This window comes from Danio rerio, chromosome 13 (assembly GCF_049306965.1).
Source record: "Danio rerio strain Tuebingen ecotype United States chromosome 13, GRCz12tu, whole genome shotgun sequence".
Classification (NCBI taxonomy): Eukaryota; Metazoa; Chordata; class Actinopteri; order Cypriniformes; family Danionidae; genus Danio; species Danio rerio.
Window position 1 is genome coordinate 10,237,101 of NC_133188.1, and position 20,658 is coordinate 10,257,758.

The 20,658-nt window shown below is 34.7% G+C and overlaps 1 protein-coding gene across 2 annotated transcripts; it reads left to right on the forward strand.

Moving 5' to 3' along the window:
- The first annotated feature begins 8,938 nt into the window (after positions 1-8,938).
- dennd10 (DENN domain containing 10) lies at positions 8,939-20,514 on the forward strand. Of its 2 annotated transcripts, none has more exons than NM_001167661.1 (9): positions 8,939-9,413; positions 9,774-9,970; positions 12,111-12,190; positions 12,664-12,812; positions 13,044-13,155; positions 15,222-15,322; positions 15,423-15,530; positions 15,604-15,698; positions 18,174-20,514. In NM_001167661.1, the coding sequence occupies exons 1-9, from the start codon at positions 9,374-9,376 to the stop codon at positions 18,339-18,341; spliced, it is 1,050 nt and encodes a 349-aa protein (NP_001161133.1). In that variant the 5' UTR covers positions 8,939-9,373; the 3' UTR covers positions 18,342-20,514. The 2 variants fall into 2 exon arrangements, with proteins under 2 accessions (NP_001161133.1, XP_073775690.1); XM_073919589.1 differs by having other exon boundaries at positions 8,988-9,413; positions 15,219-15,322; positions 18,174-20,512.
- Positions 20,515-20,658: the final 144 nt, after the last annotated feature.

Here is a 20,658-nt window from a genome sequence, read left to right on the forward strand (position 1 = left end):
AGCCGCTGCTTGATCTCCAGGCCCAGCTGCAGGCTGTAAGGACGGTCCTTCATCATGGGCTCCACCACAGAACGGTAGATCTCCTGGTAGGCCTGAACACTGTAGCCGTGAATGGTGAGTGGCTCCTCCTGCTGTCCCGCATCCACTGAAGACACTGGGGATGCTGGACGTAGAGGTGGAAGGACAGCCGCATTCCTCAGGTGACGCTGCTCCAAACCTGGGTCAGAGATGCTGTAAGTGTGATCTAACCTGACCACAGCTGCAGGATCCTGAACAGATGGGACACCCTCCACCCAGAAGTGTTTCAGGTGGGCCGGAAGAGTCCTGGTTCTTCTGAGGTGTCGTCGCTCCATGAAGATCAACTTTCAAAATCAGACAAATCAGATGAAACTTGTGAGACTGGAGAGTTCAAAGAGCTTGAGTGATCAGACTCAGAGAGTTGTGTTGATTTCCAGTGTAAACTCAAGTCGCCGTGGTGACAGAATATTGAACTGGTTTAAATGTAAACAATAGTTGATCAGCAGAAAGTCAATTAGAGCAGTAGAAGAGCTCTTCTCCATTGATTCTCTGTTACACACTTGGTCTTTTTACAGTATATATACATGAGTATAGTGTAAACAGAACAAAATTTGAGTTAAATTTTATTCAAATCAATTAGGCAGCAGATTCTCTAATAATATTAATATTGATATTAATAATAACAACAACAACAATAATTATAATAATAATAATATATTTTACATAATAGTAAATAAAATATATATAAAATATTATCCTCATTTATTTATCTATTTATAAGAATAATTTCAGTGATATTTTTTATATATAATGCCATTATCTATATTAGAAATGTGGTCACTTTCTAATTTATATTACCCTAAAGACCAGTGGCAGTGCTTTATTCAATTAAAAATGTATCTTTCATTTCAGTTTAATATGATTTTTTATAATATTTTTTTTCTCAAGATCGTCACCTTAGAATTATAAGGTTCTTTCTGCGTTCATTTATTTTATGTTTACATTTATTTTTATGTTTTATGATGAATATTTTTTCTTTTAAAATTAAGCATACAAGGCTGTACTAAATATTTTTTTCCAGTGCAGCTGTTAGTTTTATCTGATTAATATGTTCATATTTATAAAATTTTATGCTTTAAATAAATTATTGAATTATATTTATTGAATTATATGCTCTATGAAATAAATTAAGTATTTGCCCTTCAAGGCTTAATATTAAACTTATAGACTTTAAAAGAAACAATGAGCAAATGAGTTTAATAAACACGTAAAAGTGTTTCACTGACTATATATACAAAAATAAAAATATTTCACTTTTAATATAACATTTTTAAAATATTAATTTATTTTTCAACAATGTAAAATTGAGCATTTCATCTCAGCGTTTGCGTAGCAGTGGCGCAGTGGGTAGCACGATTGCCTCACAGCAAGAAGCTCGCTGGTTCGAGCCTTGGCTGGGTCAGTTGGTGTTTCTGTGTGGAGTTTGCATGTTCTCCCCATGTTTGCGTGGGTTTCCTCTGGGTGCTCCAGTTTCCCCCACAAGTCCAAAGACATGCTGTACAGTTGAATTGGATAAGCTAAAATTGGCCATAGTGTATGTGTGTAATTGAGTGTGTATGGGTGTTTCCCAGTGTTAGGTTGCAGCTGTAAGGGCATCCGCTGTGTAAAACATATGCTGGATAAGTTGGCGGTTAATTCTGCTGTGGCGACCCCAGATTAATAAAGGGACTAATTCTTTAATTGACTCTGATTTTGTCTTTCTGGTGTTTCCCGCTGTCAATGGAGCAGTCCAGTGAAATGACAAAGAAAGCTGATCCTGATTGGTCCTCGTGCGTGCATTAAAAATGCTGATTGGCTCACAGATAGAACCTTATAGAGCCAAGCTAGAGTTCAACTTTGTAGATAAACCGTTTTAGTTTTTAAAATAAAAAGCCTTAAAATGTAAACAACTTATAAAAACACATCCCATAATGTAAATAAGTTGCCATTTAAAAGGAATATGTGAATAACTCAATTTTGATAAAAAATGTCAGACAGAACCTTATAACTCTAAAGTGACGAAGTAAAATACTTTAAGTTCAAAACAGAGTTCAATATAAATGTTTTTGATTAAGAACTCAACTAAGAAATGTTTTGACCAATGTCAAATGTTAAGGTTACTCACACAGGCCAGTGCATGTGTATTAAACAAGCTCAATATGTTTTATGGACTTTATTTTTTATTGGCTCAAATGATCAAATTCAGATGTGAAACCAGTACCCTAATTTTGTAATTGTATGAATGAACATTTTATGGGAACTTTTGTTTTGACTGATATTTTTTATTTAAAGCAAACAGAGAATTTAAATTAATTGATTTTCTTCAACAAGACAAATGTTTTGTATCAGGTTATATAAAATTGTTCTCATGGAGAAATAAAATATTATTTAAGACAAATAATTTATTTTTCATTGGGTCACGTGATAACATATAGATGTGAACCATTACCTTAATTATTTTAATTGGATAAATGAAAGGGTTTTTTAGTGCAGGCTGTTGCTACAATTGAATTTAGATGTGACCACTTACTAGAAAATGTAAAGTATTTATTTTACAGTCTATAAATAATAATCATTTATATTTATAGCATAATTGTAAATATTATTTAATCAAAATATTGTTTAAATATTGATTTTAATATTTGTTTTATTTATTGTATTTTTAAAATTTTGTTTGTTGTTATTATGATTTTTCTTATATTATAGTTTTTAGATAAATTTGTGGTGAATAACTTTGAAAATCATGTTGACAGGGTAATAATTATATATGATCATAATTGTTTACATTTTTCATAATAATAATTTCATAATGGTCTATACCACAGGAATAACACAATTATATAAAACACAATGAAATTCAGCATAATAGAAGAAAAAGAAAATGCATGAAGCCTCTTTTTTATTTTTTATGAATGATTTTATTAATTTGTTTATTCATTTATTTAGGATAGTTGCTTCCTCAAATCCACCTGTGACTTCCACATCTTCAGGTGATTCTGATGTTACTCTTCTGCTGGAGAACAGGTAAATCTTCTGCTGTCCAGAATCAGATGGTTTGTCTTAGTCGGGCATCTCAGCTGAGACCAGTCCACTATGGGTGACCCTGCCAGTATCTGTGAAATACCAGTGGCGAAGCTCTCAGCATCACTGATGCACACAAGCCCTCACAGCACGTCAAGCTGCAAACCACGTGAGGGACCCTAACCTAACCGACCCTACCCTAACAGGCACTGCAAATCACTAAACGCATCGAAACAACGAGAAGAGTCCATCGACTGACCAGCAACACGAGAACAACCGACCAGAAACCCACCTGAAGACCACACAGCAATGCAGTAAAGACCACCGAGAGAACCAAGAGCCTCAATCAAGAAAAACAAGCAATTGATGAAACAAAACATGCAAAAGGAAACTTACTGTGAAGTTGCTCTACAACTATGTACAGTATATACATACACAGGCCTGCAGTGTGGTTTGGGACACTGTGAAGATTCAGCGTCTGGCCCTCTTTCTTCTGGGCTTCTCAGGCAGTGGCTCTCCACTGATGTCCACATGGACTCGAGGAGCGATGCCGTATGGTCTGGAACCACATCTGCTCTCCGTGATGAGGATTCGTCCATCGGCCTGCTCCTTCTCCTCCACTACAGGACACCTGAGCGCCTCCCACAGCCGCTGCTTGATCTCCAGGCCCAGCTGCAGGCTGTAAGGACGGTCCTTCATCATGGGCTCCACCACAGAACGGTAGATCTCCTGGTAGGCCTGAACACTGTAGCCGTGAATGGTGAGTGGCTCCTCCTGCTGTCCCGCATCCACTGAAGACACTGGGGATGCTGGACGTAAAGGTGGAAGGACAGCCGCATTCCTCAGGTGACGCTGCTCCAAACCTGGGTCAGAGATGCTGTAAGTGTGATCTAACCTGACCACAGCTGCAGGATCCTGAACAGATGGGACACCCTCCACCCAGAAGTGTTTCAGGTGGGCCGGAAGAGTCCTGGTTCTTCTGAGGTGTCGTCGCTCCATGAAGATCAACTTTCAAAATCAGACAAATCAGATGAAACTTGTGAGACTGGAGAGTTCAAAGAGCTTGAGTGATCAGATTCAGAGAGTTGTGTTGATTTCCAGTGTAAACTCAAGTCGCCGTGGTGACAGAATATTGAACTGGTTTAAATGTAAACAATAGTTGATCAGCAGAAAGTCAATTAGAGCAGTAGAAGAGCTCTTCTCCATTGATTCTCTGTTACAAACCTGGTCTTTTTACAGTATATATACATGAGTATAGTGTAAACAGAACAAAATTTGAGTTAAATTTTATTCAAATCAATTAGGCAGCAGATTCTCTAATAATATTAATATTGATATTAATAATAACAACAACAACAATAATTATAATAATAATAATATATTTTACATAATAGTAAATAAAATATATATAAAATATTATCCTCATTTATTTATCTATTTATAAGAATAATTTCAGTGATATTTTTTATATATAATGCCATTATCTATATTAGAAATGTGGTCACTTTCTAATTTATATTACCCTAAAGACCAGTGGCAGTGCTTTATTCAATTAAAAATGTATCTTTCATTTCAGTTTAATATGATTTTTTATAATATTTTTTTTCTCAAGATCGTCACCTTAGAATTATAAGGTTCTTTCTGCGTTCATTTATTTTATGTTTACATTTATTTTTATGTTTTATGATGAATATTTTTTCTTTTAAAATTAAGCATACAAGGCTGTACTAAATATTTTTTTCCAGTGCAGCTGTTAGTTTTATCTGATTAATATGTTCATATTTATAAAATTTTATGCTTTAAATAAATTATTGAATTATATTTATTGAATTATATGCTCTATGAAATAAATTAAGTATTTGCCCTTCAAGGCTTAATATTAAACTTATAGACTTTAAAAGAAACAATGAGCAAATGAGTTTAATAAACACGGAAAAGTGTTTCACTGACTATATATACAAAAATAAAAATATTTCACTTTTAATATAACATTTTTAAAATATTAATTTATTTTTCAACAATGTAAAATTGAGCATTTCATCTCAGCGTTTGCGTAGCAGTGGCGCAGTGGGTAGCACGATTGCCTCACAGCAAGAGGCTCGCTGGTTCGAGCCTTGGCTGGGTCAGTTGGTGTTTCTGTGTGGAGTTTGCATGTTCTCCCCGTGTTTGCGTGGGTTTCCTCTGGGTGCTCCAGTTTCCCCCACAAGTCCAAAGACATGCGGTACAGGTGAATTGGATAAGCTAAAATTGGCCATAGTGTATGTGTGTAATTGAGTGTGTATGGGTGTTTCCCAGTGTTAGGTTGCAGCTGTAAGGGCATCCGCTGTGTAAAACATATGCTGGATAAGTTGGCGGTTAATTCTGCTGTGGCGACCCCAGATTAATAAAGGGACTAATTCTTTAATTGACTCTGATTTTGTCTTTCTGGTGTTTCCCGCTGTCAATGGAGCAGTCCAGTGAAATGACAAAGAAAGCTGATCCTGATTGGTCCTCGTGCGTGCATTAAAAATGCTGATTGGCTCACAGATAGAACCTTATAGAGCCAAGCTAGAGTTCAACTTTGTAGATAAACCGTTTTAGTTTTTAAAATAAAAAGCCTTAAAATGTAAACAACTTATAAAAACACATCCCATAATGTAAATAAGTTGCCATTTAAAAGGAATATGTGAATAACTCAATTTTGATAAAAAATGTCAGACAGAACCTTATAACTCTAAAGTGACGAAGTAAAATACTTTAAGTTCAAAACAGAGTTCAATATAAATGTTTTTGATTAAGAACTCAACTAAGAAATGTTTTGACCAATGTCAAATGTTAAGGTTACTCACACAGGCCAGTGCATGTGTATTAAACAAGCTCAATATGTTTTATGGACTTTATTTTTTATTGGCTCAAGTGATCAAATTCAGATGTGAAACCAGTACCCTAATTTTGTAATTGTATGAATGAACATTTTATGGGAACTTTTGTTTTGACTGATATTTTTTATTTAAAGCAAACAGAGAATTTAAATTAATTGATTTTCTTCAACAAGACAAACGTTTTGTATCAGGTTATATAAAATTGTTCTCATGGAGAAATAAAATATTATTTAAGACAAATAATTTATTTTTCATTGGGTCACGTGATAACATTTAGATGTGAACCATTACCTTAATTATTTTAATTGGATAAATGAAAGGGTTTTTTAGTGCAGGCTGTTGCTACAATTGAATTGAGATGTGACCACTTACTAGAAAATGTAAAGTGTTTTATTTTACAGTCTATAAATAATAATCATTTATATTTATAGCATTATTATAAATATTATTTAATCAAAATATTGTTTAAATATTGATTTTATAATTAGTTTTATTTATTGTATTTCTTAAATTATGATTATTGTTATTATGATTTTTATTATTTTATAGTTTTTAGATAAATTTGTGGTGAATAATTTTGAAAATCATGTTGACAGGGTAATAATTATATATGATCATAATTGTTTACATTTTTTATAATAATAATTTTATAATAGTCTATACCACAGGAATAACACAATTATATAAAACACAATGAAATTCAGCACAATAGAAGAAAAAGAAAATGCATGCAGACTCTTTTTTATTTATTATGAATGATTTTATTAATTTGTTTATTCATTTATTTAGGATAGTTGCTTCCTCAAATCCACCTGTGACTTCCACTTCTTCAGGTGATTCTGATGTTACTCTTCTGCTGGAGAACAGGTAAATCTTCTGCTGTCCAGAATCAGATGGTTTGTCTTAGTCGGGCATCTCAGCTGAGACCAGTCCACTATGGGTGACCCTGCCAGTATCTGTGAAATACCAGTGGCGAAGCTCTCAGCATCACTGATGCACACAAGCCCTCACAGCACGTCAAGCTGCAAACCACGTGAGGGACCCTAACCTAACCGACCCTACCCTAACAGGCACTGCAAATCACTAAACGCATTGAAACAACGAGAAGAGTCCATCGACTGACCAGCAACACGAGAACAACCGACCAGAAACCCACCTGAAGACCACACAGCAATGCAGTAAAGACCACCGAGAGAACCAAGAGCCTCAATCAAGAAAAACAAGCAATTGATGAAACAAAACATGCAAAAGGAAACTTACTGTGAAGTTGCTCTACAACTATGTACAGTATATACATACACAGGCCTGCAGTGTGGTTTGGGACACTGTGAAGACTCAGCGTCTGGCCCTCTTTCTTCTGGGCTTCTCAGGCAGTGGCTCTCCACTGATGTCCACATGGACTCGAGGAGCGATGCTGTATGGTCTGGACCCACATCTGCTCTCCGTGATGAGGATTCGTCCATCGGCCTGCTCCTTCTCCTCCACTACAGGACACCTGAGCGCCTCCCACAGCCGCTGCTTGATCTCCAGGCCCAGCTGCAGGCTGTAAGGACGGTCCTTCATCATGGGCTCCACCACAGAACGGTAGATCTCCTGGTAGGCCTGAACACTGTAGCCGTGAATGGTGAGTGGCTCCTCCTGCTGTCCCGCATCCACTGAAGACACTGGGGATGCTGGACGTAGAGGTGGAAGGACAGCCGCATTCCTCAGGTGACGCTGCTCCAAACCTGGGTCAGAGATGCTGTAAGTGTGATCTAACCTGACCACAGCTGCAGGATCCTGAACAGATGGGACACCCTCCAGCCAGAAGTGTTTCAGGTGGGCCGGAAGAGTCCTGGTTCTTCTGAGGTGTCGTCGCTCCATGAAGATCAACTTTCAAAATCAGACAAATCAGATGAAACTTGTGAGACTGGAGAGTTCAAAGAGCTCGAGTGATCAGACTCAGAGAGTTGTGTTGATTTCCAGTGTAAACTCAAGTCGCCGTAGTGACAGAATATTGAACTGGTTTAAATGTAAACAACAGTTGATCAGCAGAAAGTCAATCTGAGCAGTAGTAGAGCTCTTCTCCATTGATTCTCTGTTACACACCTGGTCTTTTTACAGTATATATACATGAGTATAGTGTAAACAGAACAAAATTTGAGTTAAATTTTATTCAAATCAATTAGGCAGCAGATTCCCTTATAATATTAATATTAATATTAATATTATTAATGATAATAAAAAAAAAAAATAATAATAATAATATATTTTACATGATAATAAATAAAAAATATATAAAATATTATCCGAATTCATTTTTCTATTTATAAGGAAAATTTCTGTGATATTTTTGATTTATAATGCTATTTTCTATATTACAAATGTGGCCACTTTCTAATTTATATTACCCTAAAGACCAGTAGCAAGGTTTGAACATAAATTATAATATAAAGTACAAACAAACAAAGAATATTCAAATTGCCAAGCAATGTGGCTAAACTGGGTGAAGTTAGAACGAGTAGGTATTTTATTTCTAGTTAATTAATATATGACAAAAGATTAAATGGACACTTTGAATCACACCAAACCACTAGATGGCAGTATGTTCTAAATGTTTATTTAAAGCAAAGAGCATAGAATCATTTTAAGCTCTTTGGTTGGAGCAAATGGCTTAGAATGACCAAGACGCGACATTGCAACAGCAGCGCCCAGCAACAGCCCCGGATTACGCCATTTTGGAGTGAAAGCGATTGGCCGTCCAATGGATCTTATTGCTGTCGCGATGGCAAGCAGCTGCTTTGTTTTTTGTTAATTTATTTTAAAAGCGCATTAAAGCTGAGATACAACCTGAAAGACGACAATACAGCACTTACTATGACAATCATCAGCACTTTTAATAGTTTATTTTACAGACTTATAATATGCTGTTGCTCTATTGGAGTGTTCGTTCCAAAAATGGCCGCCGCGCCATCTAGTGGCTGTTTACCAAGTTGCACTACATGATAGCCTCTTGGTGATTCTATGTTCTTTGGTTGAAGCCAGAGGAGGAAAAAACCCGGAAAAAGCGTGTTGATCACCTGACCAGTAGTGGATGCCCAGTGTTTTTGACAAGTTTTCGATTTATATATTTCTTTTTCCTTCATTTTTGTCCTCCTATCCTGCACTTAACGGATCTATTAACTCAGCAGCGAATTCGACCAAACTCGCGACTTAATAATATTAACCGAGACATTTTATATAATAATTGCACATTTCAAGTGAATAATCTTTTTTTTATGTGAACATTTTCAATGTTTTCTGGATAGGCTAACATTAAACCGTCGTGTTTTATAGTGGAGTGTGTTTATTCGAGCTGACAAGACTTTCATATGTTTTCCAAACATAAGCTATAAGCTGTTTTAACAATAAACAAATTGCATTAAAACCAGACTACTCTGAATAAGTTATGGGATATGGCTACACCAGAGCTGATGCTGAGCCTCGGATTAATTGGTAAGTTAAAAAAACTGAGGGGTAAATTTATACATGTGTAGACTATGTGTTAACAAAAGTTACATATACTAAAGTGATGATTAAACCAGAAATACTATTCTCTTATTATTTATTGACCCTTATAGGTTTTTTTAACAACCCATAGAAGAATAGATTTCTTTCTGGCCTCAGTCACCATTCACCTTAATTAATTAAAATATACAGTGGAAGTCAGTGTGCAATCTCTAACTTTGCTCTTCTGTCATTTTTTTTGTGTTGAAGAAAACGCCATAACATTGAATATTTGTTGTGAACATGAACTTCATATAAGTATTAAATAATGAGTATACTGTCAGTAACATAATTCTCTCTTTTCCACAGAGAAGGATGTAAATGCAGACACTCTTTGGGTTTGGTGTTATCCTTCCATCGATGCTGATCTTCGAGAAGTGATGTTGAGAAAATGCTGCTTGACGTTGGACAATCAGGTACTGCACACGTTTGTATTTGGACAGTTCTGTCGGACGTGGTACTACATCACCACTGTCGAGGTCCAGGAGCCCACTGTACTTAAAAAGGTGAGAGACTTTATGTTTTAGATTCCACTTACATCCTGATAAACCTGCTTTGTTGTAATATTTAATAATATATAATTAAAAATGTCTTTAACGCGTTCTTTTTATTCTATTTATTTTAGTTTAACTCTGTTTTTTATTGAAATATGTTAGTCAGAGAGCCACAGCATCAGATACACAGAATCATTAGACATCAACTGCTCCAATGTGGTGGTAGCATACAATTATGCTCACGTTTTCTTTCTCTCTGAATAAAACAATATAATTACATATTCATGCATTAAGGAAAAACAATTACAAATAAAAACAACAACAGTACAGAGAATAAATAAATACAAATACTCAAAGGGTACAGCAGTAGAAAATAAAATAATAATATATATTAAAAAAAAATAATAATAAAATAAATTAAAAAACACTCTCCATTCGTAACTATGCCAGGGGCAGGGAAAATAAGTCAGCTATATACTTGCATACATATACACATACATATATACATGTTTATTTATTTATTATTTTTATTTTTAAAGTGTAAGAGGAAGGGTTGCCAGATAGTGTCAAATTTTTCTGTATTACCGCAAACTGTATATCTAATCTTTTCTATTTGCATAGACTGCATCAGATCATGCATCCAATGTATGTAACTGGGTGGGGAAGGATTTTTCCAGTTTAGAGTTGTGAGCCTTTTAGCAATTATTAAACAAAAGGCAAGTGCATTTGATTGTGTAGATGACAAAAGAACATTTGTAGGGTTAAGTCCAAATAATGCCACTAGGGGGCATGGCTCAATATCTAAAAGAAAGCATTTAGAAATTGATTTAAAAATTGATGCCCCAAAAGTGCTCACCGCTGGACAAAGCCAGAAAGTATGAAGAAGAGTGGCTGGAGCTTGTCGACACCGATCACAAATTGGATCAAAACCAGGGTTAATTTTATATATTTTTGCCTTAGTCCAATATACTCTATGCAATAATCTGAATTGTATAAGGGTATGACGAGCACAAATAGAAGAGGTTTGTACACGAGACAGAGCCTTGGACCATTCCTCGTCTGTGAAAACATGATTGAGATCTGATTCCCAGCTCTGCTTTATTTTAGAAAAGGATGAGGAATCTAACTGTCTAATAAATGAAAAATTTGTTTTATAAATTTTAGAGACTGCACCTTTACAAAGTTTAGTCTCTAAAACCTGATCGATTTCTTGTTTGGGAGGTGCAAATGGGAAAATGGGAAGTATAAATCTGAAGATATCGAAAAAAAAAAAGAGTTTTGGGAAGGTTAAATTTTTCTGATAAATAAGAAAATGTAACAAATGTATCATCACAAAAAAGGTCATTCATGCTTACGATGCCACTTCTAAACCATAATACAAAAGATTGGTCTGAGGTAGAGGGCAGGAAAGAAGGGTTTTTATATATGGGAGACAGACTAGACATTGTTTGAAAGCCAAAATGTTTTCTAAATTGTAACCAGATTCGAAGACTATTAAGTACTATAGGGTTAGAGGAGTAGTTTGATGTATTTAATGGCAATGAAGAGCGTAGTAACGCATGCAAAGATACTTGGGTGCAATAATCGCATTCCATTTCAATCCATGCTGGAACCCAGTGGCAGAGTCCGTAGTGTGCGTGCTCTTTTTATAATGACTAGCGATTTATCCTACTATCTACCTATTTCTAGAGCCCTTTAATGAGTGAAATTACAATAACATCACAAATGACTGAGAGTTATGTAAATGGACAGACATAAAAGAGTGGGAATGAATAAACATGTTTAGAATTGTTTTAACTTCAGCTACTTATTTAACAATCACTGTGAGTGTGCATGGATAAAATTAGTATTAGATAATAATTTAGTTTGAAAACAAATCTAGAGTTGTGTTTGACAAGAATCTCAAAATGAGTCCCTAAAACAACTTCCATTTGGAGAGTGTGGAGCATCTCATTCAAGTTTTAATGTTTTTGTGGACAGTTACAGTAAGTGGGTGGGAGTTAAATATAAAATGTATTTTGTGACTCCTTAGTTTATCTCATGACATACTTTTCACCTTAATTGTAAAATGTTTATTTTAATTATGTATGTGTTAGCCTACAGTACATATTTGTAATGTAAAAGATAACTGAATGTTCAATTTCATTCAAAGGTGACACATTTCTCTATAGTTGTCACAGCGAAGGACTTCAACCCTGAAAAATATGCTGCGTTCAGTAGAGTTCTGTGCAGGTATGTTTAACACACTCACTGTGTTGTATGTAAATGAATGGTTTTAGTGTTAAAGTGCCACTATTAGGAATTATAATATAAATGGATTATATAGAGTCCAAGTTTTAGTTTCGGAAGTCCCCAAGAACAGGTTGACATGCAGGCAAGGTTAAAAAAACAAAAAAACAAACACTTTTCATGTCTTATGCATTATATATATATATTAAGTATATTATAAATAAAGCAAGTATTAGTAATATAAGTTTTATCGCAGTACATTTTTATTTAAATTATATTTTATTACAATAAACAACTTTTGTTATTTAAATGATATAAAGTCTGTTCTTTAAAACAAGATCAGAATGAAAATTTTATTCATAACCATTCCAGAATTATATTCATAATTTCTGACATTACTTTTGCTGGCCCACACTCAAAATTGTTAAATATTTGGTAACTATTTGTATATATAAGAATATTTTGTTTTTGTTCAGGACATACATGAAACATGGAAGTCCTGTGAAGATGATGGAAGGCTACATTGCTGTTCTGACTAAAGGGATATGCCAGAGTGATGAGAACGGCTCTTTCCTTATTAAAGATTACGATGTCAGGAAAGCCCTCCTCGCTGGCTCCTTAAAAGGTAACAGTGAACATTTTAATGCACATTACAAGCACTTCCAGCAGCATTTAGCAAGAACTGAACAGCTAATGTCACCTGATGTAATGCATCATAGACTTATCATAGCCATGTGCTTAATGTTTTTTTTAATATATATAAATCTTTGCAGAGTCTCATTTCAGTTAAAAAAAAACATGTGTAGTTTGCTTCAGTATAGTTAAGACTTTATGAGACGCATACTTTTTATTTTAGATGTTGTGTCACAGTTTGGTATGGAAACCATCATCCTATACACAGCACTAATGCTGAAGAAACGAGTGGTAGTGTATCATCCACGAATTGAGGCACTGCTGGAATTCACAAGGTAAACACTGAAATTTTAATGAAATTTCCTTAATTAACATTCTTAATCTCATTAAGCATGATTTACTAAAATACAGTGAAATTTATATTGTAAATTAGTTGTACAATTTAAAAAGAACTGCTCTCTGTTTTGTTGTTCAAAATATTTTCATAGTCACATTTCTGTTGAGAAATCATTCTGACATCTGTTCCGGTGCTCAGAAAACAATGTTTTAGCAGTGTTTCCATTTATATAATATTATAGACATTTTGAAAGATCCAGCTTTAAAAAAATAATGGATTGAAATTGCATGAAAATAAAATATACAGTTAAAGTCAGAATTATTAGCCCCCCTGAATTATTAGACCGCTTGTTTATTTTTTCCCCAATTTCTGTTTAACAGAGAGAAGATTTTTTCAACACATTTCTAAACATAATAGTTTTAATAACTAATTTCTAATAGCTCATTTGTTTTATCTTTGCCATTATGATAGTACATAATATTTCACTAGATATTTTTTAAGACACTTCTATACAGCTTAAAGTAACATTTTAAGGCTTAACTAGGTTAATTTGGTTAACCAGGCAGGTTAGGGTAATTAGCCAAGTTATTGTATGACGATGGTTTGTTCTGTAGATTATTGAGAAAAAAATATAGCTTAAAGGGGCTAATCATTTTGTCCCTGAAATGGTGTTTAAAAAATTTAAAACTGCTTTTATTGTAGCCGAAATAAAACTAATACGACTTTTTTCAGATGAAAAAATTTTACCAAACCCACTGTGAAAATTTCCTTGCTCTGTTACACATCATTTAAAAAATATTTTAAAAAAGAAGAAAAAAATTTGAAGGGGGCTAATAATTCTGACTTCAACTGTATAGAATATATATATATATATATATATATATATATATATATATATATATATATATATATATACACACATATTACATATACATAAAATATATACATATCATTTATTCATTTTCTTGTCGGCTTTGTCCCTTTATTAATCCGGGGTCGCCACAGCGGAACGAATCGCCTACTTATCCAGCACGTTTTTACGCAGCGGATACCCTTTCAGCCACAACCCATCTCTGGGAAACATCCACACATACACACTCATACATTTCAGACAATTTAGCCTACCCAATTCACCTGTACCGCATGTCTTTGGACTGTGGGGGAAATCGGAGCACCCAGAGGAAACCCACGCGAATGCAGGGAGAACATGCAAACTCCACACAGAAACGCCAACTGAGTCGAGGTTTAAACCAGCAACCCAGCGACCTTCTTGCTGTGAGGCGACAGCACTACTGTACCTACTGCGCCACTGCATCACCCGATATATACATATACTCAAGTATAAAATAATTACTCAATTTGGGTGGATCTATATGTAGGACAGCGTGAAAAAAATACAACAAAACCATTGATCAAATATAAATATGTGCAACAAAACCTCATATGACTTGGCCACAACTGATCATGTAATTGGATAACAAGATAACTTTGTTGTCTTCGCAACTTTGCTGAAAACTTGATCAAAATATTTTTGTGGAAACAAAATACATATTCCACAATATTCTTTGATGGACATAAAAGAATAATTAATTCGAAAAAGAAGGTTTTGTAAAATTATTGCGAAATTTATGAATCTTTGATAAAAATGTGGTAAATTTTAAAACACACAAAAAAGCTTTTCAACATCAAAATAAATATTAGTTTTCTGATAATAGTGATTTCTTTAAAAAATGGTAACACCAGAATATGGTTGTGTTATTGATAATGAGTTTACTAATACAAACAAACAATGAACAAAACATTTTTATTACAATATTTGTTCATGTTGGTGAACGTTGGTTAATGCAAATTCAGTCACTCATTGTTAGCTTACGGTGCATTAACGAATGTTAACAAGCATTAATTTGGATGTTAATAATGCATTGGTAAACGCTGAACAGTGATTAATAAATGCTGTACAAGCATTGTTCATTATTAGTTCATTTTAGTAAATACATTAACTATTGAAACCTTATTGTTAAGTGTAATTTAAAAACCAAACAGTGTTTTTCTTTGTGAAAGCAGAGCTCTTCCTTGTCTAGTGTGGCATAGGAAAGATTGGTCCATCCTTCACCCTTTTGTTCACCTTGAAAATGATGAGCTGGAAAACCTCAAGGTCTGTACAGGTAAGATTAATTTACTCTCCTTCTAATTCTAGATATTGATATGTTTACCACACTTTGCTACATGTAGTACTATTAGTAATCATTTCTGCGTTCTCTGCAGGGTATGTGGCAGGGTTTGTTGATCCTGAAGTCAAAGACAGATCAGACTTGTTCGATGTGTTTGTTAATCTTCCAGACAGTGAGATTACTGTTTCACAAAATGCCAAAGGTGAGAGATTTGTGACTGGCAATGAGCTAAATCCCCATATGCATGTTTAACCCACTGTAACTTCTGTTTATAGAGGCAATGTCTATGGGGAAACTCCATAAAGAGATCGGCAACTTCATTGTCCAGGCTGCAGAGGACGCTGATCGTTCAGATGCGCAGGTTATTAAGGTAAGCTATGAATAACTACACGTGTTGTGTTTTCTGGTTAATACATCACAGTATTATTTTCTTTCCACAACATCTATTACAAATTGACTTGCATAATGCGATATGATCAAAACGTGCACAAAATGTCTGCATATTTGGATGGACGGACAATGTAAAATAGGCAAAGGCTTGATGATTATAATAAAAGTAGTTTTTGATGAATGGCAGTATAATGGAGAACAGTCTGAAAAATGTTGAAGATGGGTAGGGTAGGTTACTTTATTTATACCCGAAGGTAGATTTGGTTTGCAGTCAAGAGTCCTCATCTCATAACAGTGCCACACAAAGGAACTCGCATAGTAACAACAACAAATGAACATTAAGACAAACCGTAATCATAAAGAGTAAATAAATAATCACTTTAAGTGTCCACCCCCCCCCTCCCCAACCCCCAAGTAAATGTTTAAAATGATCTAAAATATACAGGTCACTGAAACATCTCTGCTTAAGTCTATGCCTTATTTAAATGTCAAATGGCTGCTGGTATGAAACTATTTTTGTATCGTTTCGTTCTACAGCTTAATAATAGAAACCTGCGATCAAAAGGAAGGAGCTGAAACTCTGAGTGTAGGGGATGAGCACTGCAGTGTCACTTAAAATTGAATTTGGGATTCTCTTAAGCTGCCTGGTGTACACAGACTCTAGATTGGCTAGTGACACCCCGGTCAGCTTACTGGAACACTTAACTATTTGATTTAGTGAGTTTTTATTCTTGATTTTATTCTGCTTGTGAAATTATTTCATAACTGTAACAAGAGGTAGTTCAATTATATCTTAACCAGTTAAACTCTGCGGACTTGGTACCAGGTCCGTGACGTCATCGACTTTTACTTTAAGATTTAAAGGGCTAGCATTCCACCAGATCCCCGTATTTTGGTTTGATTGTGTAGAATCTATGTTTTATGCAAATATGCATCACTTTGTTTTTATTCTTCTGTGCAAAATTTATTTACACTTATATACACAGTTTTTTGGATACCTGAGCTGGGTACTTTACACTGGTTCATTTTCATATGGTCCATATATGACATATGTACAAGTTATAGCTCAAATGAAAGCTCTGGCCAGTGCTCATACGGCTCTAGCATTCTTTTTACTGAATTATATTCACTTATAAAACAGTTGCCAAATGAATCGCGGTGTTTCCATGGTGCAGAAGTGAAAACAATACATTTATGATCAATAAGCAGCCCCAGGTAGCACAGACAGCTGTCAACTCTTACCTTATGCTGTGCGCTTCAGGGCCATTCTCCTCTGTTTTTGAGGTAATGTGCATAAGCAATCCTTTTATATGTCTGATGTGGTCCAAATACAGTGAATTATGTTTGATGAAACAAAAAAATAGTGAAATATGTAAACAATGATCGGTCTCTGTGGCTTGTATAGCACCTCTCATCAGTTGGAATACAATAACTTTTGCATAGATTATGGTAGAGACATTTTTCTTTTTTCCTATGATTACAGACATGTGCAGGAAACACCCAAATTAATTACAGCACGCTAGACCACACAGAACCTAAAAGGTGCACTTTCAAATTTGAGTTTATAAAAAAAAATACAAAAAGCACCTCTTTTTTTAGGTGTTTATTATAACACAGACGACATATATAGATATTTTAAACACTTTCAATAGTGTTTTATGAAAATTCAAAGGGTTTTCTTTAAAATGATACAAAATTTTTGCTTTTACACCTCTGCATGTGGATTTGGGAAGCTTTTAAATGTGGGTAGGCAAAATCCAGGTGGAAATCCCAAAATAGCAGCTGGTTAATGTTTAACTGGTTAATGTTAAAACAGCTGCCATAACATTATTTTTCAACATAAGGACCTTTTTGGATGATCTGAAGCAATTAGGACCAGGACCATTGTTATTGTTTACATCCCTCAAAATGGTCTATAGTTGTCTGTTTGCGTCCACCTTGTTGTTTTTTGTAAGGCACACTGAACCGCTATACATTTTACAGTCTACCTTGGCTCAATATGTACCTGATATTTGTATAGAAAGAATGCGGATATGAGATATGAAAGACAATTGATAGTTGGCAAATAAATTGGGTGCATATATTTGTAAGTCAGTGCCTCACCAGCCACAAACCTCACTGCTCATCACTGTCATCTTCAGATCATGCAGACAAAAAAAAAAAGTATTAATATTTATTAGGCAAACCATTGTCAAATAACATAAGACATGAAAAACTAATAAAACCCAAAGCCCCTTAGATTAGGAGCATAAATGGCTGAACTCTGCCCTTGTCTAGCATTTTGATGTTCTTTCAAAATCTGCTCATTCATACTCCTTTTAGCCCGTAACGTGCATTTAGTCAATATATGAACCTACTTGTGAGGAATTAACCAAAAACAAAACAAAAATGGAATCCCCACAATGTTGTGATTTTAACCCAACCCCTTTTTTTCCATGTTTCAATCTGTCTCCAGGATATTTCAGTCAAAACTAAAGAGATCCTCAGTAACTTGATGTCTCTCGCCGACCATGCAGACAACTCTAAACTGACTTTGGAGTGTCTGAAGCAGGGGCACTATCCTCCAGCGACTGAGAACTTCCTGTTTCACTTAGCAGCGGCTGAGCAACTGCTGAAGATCTGACCAGTCGCTCGATCCTGACCCACAGGCATGAGTCGCATTCAGGAATTTACCATTCACAGTGAGATCACATATTGAACTGGAACATTCAAAACAATATTTGTCCAATATTGAACATGTGAGCTGGTTATATAGAAATATAAAGACATGCAAAATAACTAAAAATAGTCATGTGATCAAGTTAAGACACCCTATTAAATTATATTTCTTTTCATATCAGGACAATAAAGATTATCTTATCTCTGGCAGAGGTCTTAAAATTTGGAAAATAAAACCTCAGATGAACAACAACATGTAGTATTAACAGAAGTCAGGCATGGCTAATCAAATGCCTGAACTGATCATTAGCTTACATTGGGGCCTTCAGGTGTGTTAACAATACACATCTGAGCTAAAATGATATCATGCAACAAATTAATGATCCCAAACAAACCAGCAAATCGACAACAGTAAGAAAAAAAATCTGTATTTTAAGGCCCAATCCCAATTCTATTTTTGTACCCCTTCCCCTTCCTCTTGGCCCTTGAACGCGAGTGTGAAGGACTTCACTATTGTCACCTTGGGCTAGCACACCTGGGCACACCTAGGCTAGCTAATCATCTCCTACTAAGCTTTCTAGAAACATCCTTGCAGGTATGTTCAGGCAAGGAGCTAAAATCTGCTGGAATTTGAACCAGCTTTATTTTGTTAAATACTGTAAATAATAACATGGTGTGATGAGTCATGTGACACTGTTCATCTGAGGATTTATCTTTCAGATATTAATTCCTGCCAAGGACTATGAAAACCATGAAATTCAACAGGGTGTCCTAATATTTCCATGACTGTTAAACACGGGTCTGTTTAAGAATTAATGCTGAATGTGACATTTATGATCATCAACACAGGTTTGATTTTTGAAACTAATAATAATCTCAAACCTTTTGGTAGCACTTTGATCTGAAGTAAAGGAACAATTTATACACAAGCATTCCTGAGGTATCTAATTAAGTTGTGCATAATCATAGTTTTGCATGCTGTTTTAACTTTTGTAAGATTTAAACATTGCACATTGATGTAAAAGGGCTCACAGCTGCTTACTTCATGCATAACTAAAAGACATTTGTTGAACTGTAAAACAATAATAGTGTTGTTAATGGGGTATATGCACACAGACTGCTAGCCCAAGCGCTTCCGGTTGAACTGTCTCGCCATTACAGAGTTTCCACATTTAGGATCTGAAAGCTTGAAAGACCAGTGGTCTTCACTGCCTGATGAATATATGATATAAAGTGAGTATCAGACCGGGCAAGAAGCACTGCATTAAATTCAATTTTTTCACGCCATGTCTTGAAAATATGGAAATTTATTTTACCTATGAATTTGTGATAGAGTTTCTGCCTGCTGCTACTGACGGTGCTAGTGTTCACATGGTCTTTCATCTCATTTTACGCTTGAACAACTGAATGCTTATGTTTATTTAACGGATTATATTTTAATTAAAATACAACATCAATGCTGTAAAAGGAAGCTTCGGAAAATAGCCACATAAACCTTTCACTGGAAGTTCATCATTAGCTGAAAAACAGTAGCTGTGCATATATCCCTTTGTTAATTTAACATAGAATTGGGTACCAATAAAATCAGAATGTAAAGAAATTGAATCCTGAAAAACCAGAGTGCCAAAATGTTATGATTTTAATTAACAATCTGTTGGTATAATCATGTAAAATTACTTTTTATTAATGAATAGTGTTTGAAAGTATAAATATTCATTCCCTAATTTTCAGATTTCTAACTTTATTCCCACATTTTGCATTTCCACCATAAGTGTCCATAATATTCACATTTAAATTCTTTCATGTTTTTTGTTTAATCTACTTAACGTTAATCCCCTTGTAATCAACTACTAATCTATGTGCCTAAAAAGATCCTAAAAGACATTCTGATCATACATGCAATATGTCTTACAATATATGAGGATGGTCAGACTCTACTTAACTCAGAAATTGTTGTTTCCTCTGATGTTTGAATAAATGTAAACAAATAATATATTTAACATGTCCATGAGTGGAAAAAGGGTCTGGTGAGGTGATGAATGTCTTTTAGTATTAATTGTGAAGATCCATTTCAGTGCAGTGCTTAAACCATTTTTATCCTGAAATGCAGCTAATAAATTAAAACAGATTCAAAAACATACATTTGTCCTTCTTGCTTAAGCCATTAAAGTTTTGCTATAATGGGTTTTTTATTTAGCAGAGAGGTTTCTGACGCGGAGAAAAGAGGAAACCCTGCAATTTATATTACAAGCATATATGGTATTTATTAATTAATTTTTTTA

Bases quoted from the DNA above. Each gene is read 5' to 3' on its own strand.
- dennd10 (XM_073919589.1), top strand. From the start codon at position 9,374: ATGGCTACACCAGAGCTGATGCTGAGCCTCGGATTAATTG. The intron at 9,414-9,773 runs GTAAGTTAAAAA...TCTTTTCCACAG, and splicing joins GCTGAGCCTCGGATTAATTG to AGAAGGATGTAAATGCAGAC. The intron at 12,191-12,663 runs GTATGTTTAACA...GTTTTTGTTCAG, and splicing joins TTCAGTAGAGTTCTGTGCAG to GACATACATGAAACATGGAA.